This window comes from Corvus brachyrhynchos, unplaced genomic scaffold (assembly GCF_000691975.1).
Source record: "Corvus brachyrhynchos isolate BGI_N302 unplaced genomic scaffold, ASM69197v1 scaffold4, whole genome shotgun sequence".
NCBI lineage: Eukaryota > Metazoa > Chordata > Aves > Passeriformes > Corvidae > Corvus > Corvus brachyrhynchos.
The window spans coordinates 8,530,203-8,541,007 of record NW_008237878.1 but is presented as its reverse complement, the minus strand read 5'-3'; the positions used below and the strand labels follow the sequence as shown (position 1 = coordinate 8,541,007).

General features: G+C 40.8%; 1 protein-coding gene across 1 annotated transcript in view; it reads right to left on the bottom strand.

Annotated features, from left to right (window-relative positions):
* Positions 1-1,315: 1,315 nt before the first annotated feature.
* PRKAR2A (protein kinase cAMP-dependent type II regulatory subunit alpha) overlaps positions 1,316-10,805 on the bottom strand; it is a gene marked incomplete at its 5' end in the record, with an annotated part of 36,629 nt that continues 27,139 nt past the window's right edge. Inside the window, 4 exons of the mRNA XM_017732323.1 lie at positions 1,316-5,417; positions 5,914-6,052; positions 6,731-6,796; positions 9,175-9,249. Of these exons, the coding sequence (XP_017587812.1) occupies positions 5,284-5,417; positions 5,914-6,052; positions 6,731-6,796; positions 9,175-9,249 (414 nt within the window). The remainder of the gene's footprint in view (positions 5,418-5,913; positions 6,053-6,730; positions 6,797-9,174; positions 9,250-10,805) is intronic.

Below are 10,805 nucleotides of genomic sequence, written 5' to 3'. Positions count from 1 at the left end.
TCCGCCGAGCGCCGGGCCAGGGGCCCCCGGCAGCGAACGCGCCGTGACCGACCCGAGCACAGCCCTGCAGACGGAGGAGAGCGGGAGCAGTGTCTGAGTCTGAGACGAATCTCTGGGAAGCGGCGGGAACAGATAGTGTTTCCAAGTGCTGCACGCAAGCTTTTAACTTCACTAAGGCAAACACGGCACGCTGCACCACAAACATGCTGTTGGAGACGGGCACGCAGAGATGCTCCTTCGCTTCTCCAAATAAATGTGTTGGTCCCGATGCAGTGCCTGCTGAAGGTGCTGTCTGGCACCAGGTTACAAACACTGAGGAGCCTCTGCTGCCCCAGCCTCGGTTTTGCAAGGACACACAGCTGAAACAACTCGAGAAGTGCACAGAACGACGCTGGCAGCCTGTCTTTGCACCTCACCAGTCAACAGCTGTTCAGATGATAAAATAGCACAATTTTAGTAGCTTGTACCTGATCTAAAGATTGGCGTGAAATGTATCCTTACCAGAGAAACAGCAGAAAGGATGTAAGTACGTTTGCTCTGCTGAAATAATTAACATCCTCAAAAGAAATTCAGAGAATCTCCCTTCTTTTACCAAAAGGTTTATCCAGGAATTAGCACCGACACCAGCACGGTAACACTGCAGTAGCCCAATGGACAGATGACGTGCTTGAGTCAAGGCCCAACTCACAGGACACCTTTTGCCTGCACCTTCACACAGCTCAGTCTGTGCAAAGGTCCTGCATGAGCTTTCTCATGCTTAGCACCACAATCCACCTGAACTCCGTTCCTGGGCTGACTTAAAAACAGGACATAAACCACCGGACATTCAGAAATAAAACTTCAGCAAAAGCAAATTCGATTTCACATGTACCACAGTAATTTTCAGATTGTTAGTTAGGTTAAATAAAAGGCAGCTTGCCACATAAAATTCAGTAGCTGTAAGTGCAGGGTAACACGAGAGCTTCAGGAATACTGTGTTTCTCCGGGGAACTGAGAACCAGTTATTGCAATGCTCAGTAAATCAGTTCTACGATAATTTGGCAGACTTATCAGAGCAGCCAGTTTTATTGGGACCAACAGTACCTACAGAAGTTGGTATTACTTTTAGGATATTAGTAAAATTTCATCACCAAGCAGCAAAACTTGGAGATCAGGTGCTGTACAAAATCTCTTTTGGTTATTGCAGTAGGGCAAGTGCTGCTCTCTACGAGGCTCTGGCAACAGGAACTCAGGCATTCCAAGTGTATCCAGGGAACTGTTGTAAGGCTGGGGGTTGTGTCAGCTGCAGCGAGTCAATAACGAGCACACACAGGACTGTACAGGAAGGCTGGACACAACAGGTCAGTTTTTTATTAACCAAAAGTGAAGCTGAACCCCAGAGTGGTTTAACTCGTTAAAACCATATGTTTATATGGCAGATATTTTTCTTTCATGTTCGACACTACAGTGCAAGAACCAAACTTCGCAGCTGTTCATCCTTTGAGAATCAAGTAGTAAAAATAAAATGAATTAAAATAAGGGTCCCTCAATGAATCAATTAAAAAAAACATTTAACTCAAAAGAACAGACCAATTTTAAGAACTGTCTTATTGAATTCTCCCAAGTGAAAGACCTTTAAAAGCACTTGGAGCCTTGAGGTAGCAACTTTATGCAGAATTTAATTCCCCTCCTGCCCCACAGAGGAAAATTAGTAGCGCATTATTAGCTCCAGCCAGCTAAGCTGTGTTGAGTGTCTCCTGTGAGGTGACTTTCTCTTGCCTCTTGAAATAGCAGTGTAGTGCTGCAGAGCGCCAGGAGGAATCCACAGGGAAGGCCTCTTGAAATAAAATTTATGGTTTGAAAAAAGTTAAATGATCAGCAACAACTGTAACAATAAAAATTATCTGAAGTGAAAAAACCCAATGTGTTTATATTTTGGCAAGACTAGTTTACAAATACAAGTCAAGAACAAGAGTCTGCTTTCAGCCAACGGAAAATAAAGAATGGAAGTGACATTCAAAGGGGTTTCGGAGGTTTTTTGCCCTCTGTGCAAAATTGCACTTTGTTTTTAAAGTTTTAAGTTTTGCACTTTTATTTCTAAGAAAAGAGCACTTCTGCCCTTTTTTGTTCTTTTACATTGTCAAACCTGTGCTGTGACATTAGACAGAAATACCGGTGCCAGGATATTTAACCACTGAAAGCTCCTCTCACTGACTTCACAACAATCACAAGCAGGGAATCACAAACAGGAGATTTGTCTTCCTCTAAGCCCCGAGAACATGATCCTCTGTGCCCACTTTGCTGCTGAGTTGTTTTATTAAAAACTAAATCCCTCTTTAGTGCCAATTTCAGAGACTCTGTGGCGGATTTACTGAACACTGAGCGGTAACAAAACACCTGGGCTTATTCTCAGTAACAACTGCAATGAACAGAGTGTAAAGCAATGAGCTGAGATACAGGGATGGGGCAGATGGTCACAGATAGGTGCTGTACTCGCTCCCTGGACTTGGTATCAGCACTCACACATGGCCCAATTTTGCTCACTGCTGGTGCTCTAACCAGATTCCTGGCAATATTGAGTATCTCACCAAAGCTTCTTTCACTACCTTCATGCTCCAAAACTGTACAAACAGGCTGGTTAAACTAGACTAAACTAATCAGGCACATTGCACATTATCATTCTTAAATGGATCAGCTCCAAGTCAGCTGCCTCTCTACACCATGGAATGATGCTGCACGGACCCTGGATGCAGGATGGCACTGCCCAGTATACCATTGCTCCAGGGAGCCCAGAGAAAGGTAAAATTTCAAAAGCTTGTTCTTGTTCACATGGGATCCCAATCTTTTGATTTTATATTCTCATCTTTTCCTTTGAATTTTAGAAGCCATCAAATCCTGCCTTCCAGGAAGAAGTATCTCAAGAATCTGACATCAGCCTTGCCTGGTTTTTGGTTAAGCTTCGGAACAACTGCCTGTGTTTGCCTGTGCTGAGGTTACAGTCCTGTCCTGCACAGAACCGAAGGCATTAAGAACCAGAATCCATCTGTAAGACAGCCCAACCTGCCAGTCTCCTCTGGATAAAGGAGAGGATATTCTGCCTGGGAGCAACAAAGGCCAGCTGGTGATTATTCACAGCAAGTTTCTCTTTAGCTCACATGACAGTTTAGGCAGCACAGAAGCTCAGGCTGGTTCAGAGACCAGTTCATGTTTGTTTCACAGGACAGTCACAAGCTGGCTTCAGAAACACCCTTTGTCATGGAGCCCAAAGTATCTTAAAGTTGTATCTGCTATCACTGCAAGGAGCTGATGAGTGGTTTTTTTCTTTTTTTTAGTCTTTTTTTTTTTGTTGTTGGTTTGGTTTGGGTTTTGTTTGGTTTTTTAAATTCTGTGATGAAAACAATTATTTTTGTCTTTGGTGTTAAACCTTGGAAGCATGAGTGAAAAGTACCTGCTGCTTCTTTGGCTGTAATTTATGACAAAGAAACAGCCCAGGAAAGCAAGGGAAATTCACTGTTCTAAAATACATGCAGTTTGAACAGCCACTAGACATCACGACCAGGACTTTAATAATATGGAAACACCAAGTTCAGTGGTGTCCATTACAAATCATTTGCATTATATAAAAATATGACTGCAATTACAGTAACTGGACAACAGTCATTCAAATTTATCAACTTTCCATCTTACTCATATTGCAGGAAATGGGAGAAGCTCATCCAGTATGGGGAAAAAAGTGTCCAGAAACCAACTCTGTGATGCTAAGCATCTCATGTCATAGAGAAATGTCCACTGTAATAATTAAAAGCAGGAATTCAAGATTAGCATCCTTCCATTCTTGCTTACATGGCCGTGAATAAAAAGAGCAGGTTCTGTTACACTACTATTCACAATTAAAATTTTATAACCCCATAAAACACCAGTATGTTTTGCATGACCTGTGGAAGAATGCAAACTCAAAGGGTTACTAGATTTATTACCTCCAAATTCAATGTCTTAATATATATATTCTATTTGTACACCATAAAAATGTCCTTCTTATGGTCTGACTCTTATTTAGATAATACCCTGATAAAATCTCAGCCATATGCCAATTAAGGTCCTTAAAGCTATTGAAACAGAATCTACCTAATAAATGCTGCAAATTTAACAGGTATTTTAGATCATTAGCTTAGTTATCACCTAAACCAAAAAGACTCCTCAAACACACCAACTGCGTAGTTAGCAAAGACATTTGCTTTACAAAGTCAAATGTTGCCAACTTTTGAAAAGTTTGGCAAATCAACGTGATATTTGGAAGCAATCAAGTGTCTAATGAAGTTAAAATACTGTGAAATGTTAGGACTAGGGGAAGCTCCTGCAAACAAGTGCAGAAGTAGTCTTCATTTAAATTACAAAACATTCACCTCCTTAAAAAGCTTTAAAACTGACCCAGTCAACAACTGCACCCTGGGAAATGTAGCAGTATAAAGGATCTCTGTAAGCAAGAGAAGGTCATATATTGTGATCTCACCACCATAAAATGTACTTAGTGTCAGGAACAAGGAGCAAATTTGGGGAGATGACAATTATGACACCTTCAGGCCATTTGATCTGAACCACTGCACTTTGTTGGACACCATAGAGTAAACCAATTTTCTTTGCTGCTCAGAAAACACTTAAAATACATTTTCTGCATCTGGTTGCTAAGCAGACTCTCCCATGTCCCCAGCTCAGTTTACTTGGTTTAAAGAGCTCTCTATATTTATTACCTGCTCCTTTCAGCAGGTGGACCAAAACTTCAGTGCCATCTTATTCATTGGTTCCATTGATACTTTAACTTCAAACCCAGATGCTACAATTAAAAGCAAATTTGACATTGTGTAAGGAAAGCATCAGATGAGGGAAATCAGCCTGTAAACGGCTTGTATTCCACAGGCCGCCTCTGCAGAACAGGCAACCTCCCACTACAGAATCTGATGGGACAATTTATCCCAACAGTAACATCCAGAAGGAAGGAGGCTTCTGTATCTTGCACACTTTGGGTTTCGTATCAGGCACTTGAACTGTTGGACAGATGCCATTCTGAACCAAGTGAACATAGGGTTAGAATCATCTTTAATCTAGGTCTAATAATGAAGTATCAGCAGCAAAGTGGAGGCAGGGAGTGAGCAATCCATCTGTGCTGAGACTTGTTTATGGTTTCTAAAATGCCCAAGAAAACAGCAGAAGTAACTGTTCCGTAGTGTCCGTTGTCCTTGTGAGTTGTGTTGCTGATAGGAGGCTTTTCTGTGTCTTGAACTAAGAAGGCATTGAGGTACCCTGTGCCTAATTCCCTGGATCCATCAGGTCCATGCTAGAGCCAAACATTGCCACCAGTTGCTCCTCGTAATGTGTTATATTCCTCTTCATAATGTCCATGCAGGGTCCAAGCAACCTCTCAAATGCTTGCACATCCATGACTGTAATGGAACAGAGGTGAGAACAAGACTGTGTCAAAAAGGATACCAAATACCAATCTGGTTTTTGAATTCAGAACACAGACCTTCAGTTGAACCCACTTAGGGCTGAGGCTTCAACAGAAACCTCATTCAACAGAAACAGAAATCACATTTCTGATTTCCCTCTGTACTGTTATTTGGAGAAACAAGATTAATGAAATAGAAACTTGATCTCAAGGATAAATACAGAAGCCAAATACACCCCACAGTGATATTAAAAGATGACCTAAAGGCTATGTGTGACAAGTACAGGCCACACACAGAGAAAATAGAGAATCTGCCATGAGGAAGCAACTTCCACTTGGAGCTCCACTCCAGCCCATGCTCCTGGCTTCTGGAATCTGACTGCCAATTACCAAACAGTTGCTGGGTTTTGAATGGCTGCTCACTCAAGCACAGACCATGACACAAGCAAAGAACAGAAAAGGATGACTACAAACATAGACCATCTGCTTACCTAAACATTTGACCTCCCCAACAGCATAGGCAGAGGCTGCTCTCGGTTTGTTGGTAACAAGTGCAAGCTCTCCAAAATACTGCCCTCTGTGACACCGGGCAATCTCCACTTCTTGATTAGCTTCTTTACTCGTCATAGTCTGTCAAACAGTGCAGTTTCATTATTTGCACACAGTTCTGTCCTTGTACAAGGCTGCAGTTAATCCCAGATACTTTACACATGTACAACAGCTCCTTGGTTTCAGGTCTTTAACCTAGCTGCTCCCAAGTCATGGTGGAACACCTCAACAACATGTTCAATTGGAAGCTTGGTAAGAAAAACACGTGCCAGCCCACAAGTTTTGAGACTGGCAGGTATCTACTGCTACAGCTTTGGGAACTGCTGTTACCTAGCCTAACACAGGCTTTATCATGCACCACAGGCTGTTCCCCTGGCTGCTTCAGACTGTACAGAGATCCATTCAAATGCCAACATCTAGTGTGTCACTAGAGATAACAGACCCCACGTTTTGTAATGTGCAATCTTCTATAATCATGGAAGAAAAGTTTCATCTCCAACCTTAAGGCCAGGGAGAATGTATCAGGTTAGCTTGCAGAGCAGCAGACAGAAGCAAAAGACCTTTGCAATTCAGTAAAATGACTTCTGGCTGCTTCAGAACGGATATGGGAGTTTACAACCTACATCACATGAATAATGATGATCAACATAATAAATATATGTTAAAATAACTCAGGGTGGACTTTTTCACATCTCTTGTATTAATCAGTCAAATCAGGGATTGATTAATACAAAGCCTAATCACTCAATTTGATCTCACCTTGCTTTTAATCAAGATTTTTACTTCTCCAGATTCTACAATGTAAAAACAGTCTGCTTTGTCGCCCTGTGAAGAAGAAAAGGTAAAATAAATTCTTTTTTACTTGACTGTGAAAGTATGCATAAATGGTATTAATGCATTCACTTTGAACTATGTCTTCTGCAGAAATCTGCTAGAATTGACAAACACTCAGATTCTTAACATTAAAAGGTGACTGGTTGGGTAATACACCAGAGGAGCCCACAGGGAAGGAACTATTAGTGCACATCATTGAGTAAGAGGGCAGGAGAAAAGGAAAACACAAAGGAGATTGATGATATATAGCAAAATCACTTAAATGCAAATCTTCTGATCCCAATGGAAGTAGGCAATAGTCAGTGAAACTAAGCAGAACCTAGAAATTCCAGAAGCAAATTTTAATAAAACAGGGTTTTAGCACCATTAAACTCTCCGTGGCCCTGCTTAAGCAGAGGGGTTGGACAAGGTGACTTCCAGGGGTCCCTCCCAACCTCAACTCTTCTGTCATCCTGTGAGAGGTTCTGGAACATTTTTCACATCTCTCTCAACCTCATCATGTGTCAAATCCTCAAGTGATCCCAGTTTACATCTGCTCTGGAGAGCTTCACCAGCACTTTATAATTTTAAAGTTTTATCTGTGACAGAAAGGACTTTCCCTCTGTATTTGCCCCTGTGGGCCTGGCATAGGGCTGGAAGTCAGAGTGGAGATCTGCAACATGCCTCCTGCTACAAACCAAAAGCAAAGGGACTAAAGGCTTCAGGGAGACAAAGGCTGGAAAAGGGACTGATAAGGGAACAGGAGCAGCTCAGCAGAAAAACCTGAAACAAAGTGAGGAGAGAGAGAAATCTGACATTAAGTCAAGTGGTCAAGGAGATAAATGTGATGGGAAGGATGGAGAGAAATGGTTGTGACTGGAGTATGAAATATGGGCTGGGAGAAGATGATGTAAGATTTAAACATGGAGTTATAGAAAAAATTAGGCCTTTAGCTAAGCTTCCTGGGGATGGTCATAAGTCATCCAGTGCAAACTTTTCATTCACCGTTGCCAACTATCACAGCATGAACTAATGCTCTATGATAACTTCTGAAAGAGTAACTACTGAAAGAGTACTTTGTTTTTAAAAAGAATGGAAACGAACTGAGTGGGAGACACCCTCATAACACTACTAACAATTTTCAAGTGCTTTAAAGCTTACTGCCCTTAACTGAAGGGTCAAATTCCAGAAAGGTAATTAAAATGTAAAACTACTCACAAGAGAAAAGAAGTTCCTGGTATTGATGCAACTGGTGTAACGTAAGAGTTATCATATCTTTTCCAAGCACAGAATTCCATCGTCTCTAACAGTGTATTACCATCACCCAGACCTACCCAAACTATTAATTCCCCTTTTAAGGATAATTACATCTTTGTCCTTAATTCAGTTATTAAAAAAGATGAAAATCAATTGTGTAATTGGATCACTGATGGTGTGAATTCCCAGTTTTGAGACTGATTTATAAGCTCTGATTTTGCTGAGAGTTCACTTTTCTCAGGGTCTCAAGCAACAAGAGTTTCAACTTTAAAAACTGAGGATATTTTTGGAGTGAAGTAATTTGACAGTTATCAGCAAACCTGTTTCCTATATTCAGTTATCTGACATTCAAGATAATTAAGATCAATTATTCAAGACACTATCAAGGAGTCGTATTCTGTCTATACAACAAGAACAACGTTGTAACCAAATCTGCAGTTTCAGGTAAGCCTTTCTTGCATTAACTTCTACTTGAACTAGAGCACTTTTACAACACAGCAACCCACAGCTAAACTTGATGCAAAATTACAATATTTCATCAGTAACAGTGTTCCAAAAAGTTATTTGTGTCACAGCCAAAAAAAAAAATCACATAGTTATAGCTTGAGTTCATCCAGCTTCATGTTCCACTTCCCTGGCCTTGATCTACTGCAGCAGACAAAACATTCACCAGCCACCAAAGGATGTCAACTGAAGCCAGACCACACCACTGAAATACCTCAGGAAAGCACAAGGAAAAACAATGGTTTCAATTAACCCTGACAGTTTCTTAGAGCTAGTGACTCCTTGTTTTTTCTGGTCATAGGGGCCTAGGAAAACTCTAGATGGGGGATTTCATGGAAAACTGCATAGACATTTAATCTCAGCTTCTGAAGGCACACTCATCTTGAATCCATGCAAAGACTACTTATAAAACATAGATGAGAGAAGACATACCCAGAAGCTAAAGTAATAGAATAAATTTGCAGCAAAATACATACTGTCCATTCCCCAAACATTCAAGAAGTGTTTAAATAAATTAGAAATATTAAAAGAATAAATGCCAAGTTGGTCCAAGTAATAGAACTCTGCAAGTCAATTCCAAACAGAAAAAAAAAAGGAGAATGATAAAGAGAAGTTTAGATTTCAAGTACCTGAGAAATGATACGTTCCCCATCTTGATACACCTTCTCTCCTATAACATCCACTATCTTCATTCGCTCTGATGCCTAGAACAAAGAGGAAAATTAAAAATAATAACCAATTATAGTTCATCTCTATGAACTCTCCTGAATCTCTATGACCCCTCCTGAAATGAACAGGCACTCACTAGACACACAAACACAAAATTTATAAATACAGCCCCAAAATGACATTGTTGTAGTACTGCAACACAGGTCTCAAGACAACCATAATCAACAGGGAAATAAAATGATCTAGTGTCCCACCCCTGTGCTTGTCTTACCCCCCACGTTAAAAAGTACCTGATTTGGCTGGTTTAGAGCAAAGGGGAGGGGGGAAAAAATAATTTTCTTTAAGATTCAGTTGAAAATTGAAGAAAACACTCAGAAAAAATGTTATAAACTTCCTAAGAACAAACTTAAATGAGAAATACCAGCAAAACATTTTTTTAAATATTTTAACCACCATATACTTGAACATGTGTGTAGGAGGAATTGTGTCCAAGAACTCATTCCAGGAAGGTGACATGACAAGGACAAGGGCTGTGAACTGTCAGCAGGCCCTGCAGTGGGATGCCCAGCAGCAGGGGCAGGAGGCCCCACCTGGCATGCCAGGAAACATGCTTGACTCTTCACAAACAGGAAGGGGGAAATAAGAGTTATCTCCAGTGTTTCCCACCACCTATTTAGAACCCCGCAAAACAATTTCATTGCTTCAGAGCAGTGCAAAAAATCATACCAAGAAAGGAAGAAAATCCTAACAGTTAAAATTCAGCAGATGATTCAGTTGTAATCAATCCATTCATTCCCCAAATGCACCTTCCTCTTGCCTATGTTTGAGAAATCAAATTCTGGTCCATGCATGATTCAACTGAAATGTGTCATGCAAAAAGCCATCCAGTGCTAATGAGTTATTTTTCTGTATCTTTAAATATTTGAGTCATTTCTGTGCTCAAAAAAAGTCACATTGATGGAACCAGTTTAAGCCAGGCACTGAGAGAGAAGGTGTTGTATAATCTACCCCTTCCACAGCTACAACATATGTCCAAAATAATACATAGTAGAGGCTGTTGTTCACACCTAATGACACTTCACAATTTTGTAATCTTCTCCCAAAGGGATTAAGAGCTCAAATACTAAAGATTAATGCTGGAAAAGATTTTCTTATTATAAGAAAACAAAGAAAAGTTAAATTACGGTTTAAGGCAAAGACAGAGTAATGCCAAAACAAACTGGTCAGTTCCAAAACCCCTCTGACAATACAGGGTAATCAGTGGAAGTGACAATTTACACACTGTTCCTAAAGTCAGGCACCACACACCCCAACAGGACAGTGTCATTGTGTTCCCAGGTAGCAGTGCTTCCCTTTAGCAGTTTAACTCCTGAATATCAGTTAAGCTTAAAGCAAGACAACCACAGCCCACACCTTTGTCTCAAATTTAAAACCATTTCTGGCTGATAAAGGCCAAATATCCCAGTGACTGTATCCTTACTTCAGTATCACACCCTCACAGGAAACCACAGCCCTGAGTTCCAAACTACACTTTGATACCTGTTCCCTGATACACATAGAGGTGTTTTTTTGTTTTGGGGGGGGGGGGGGG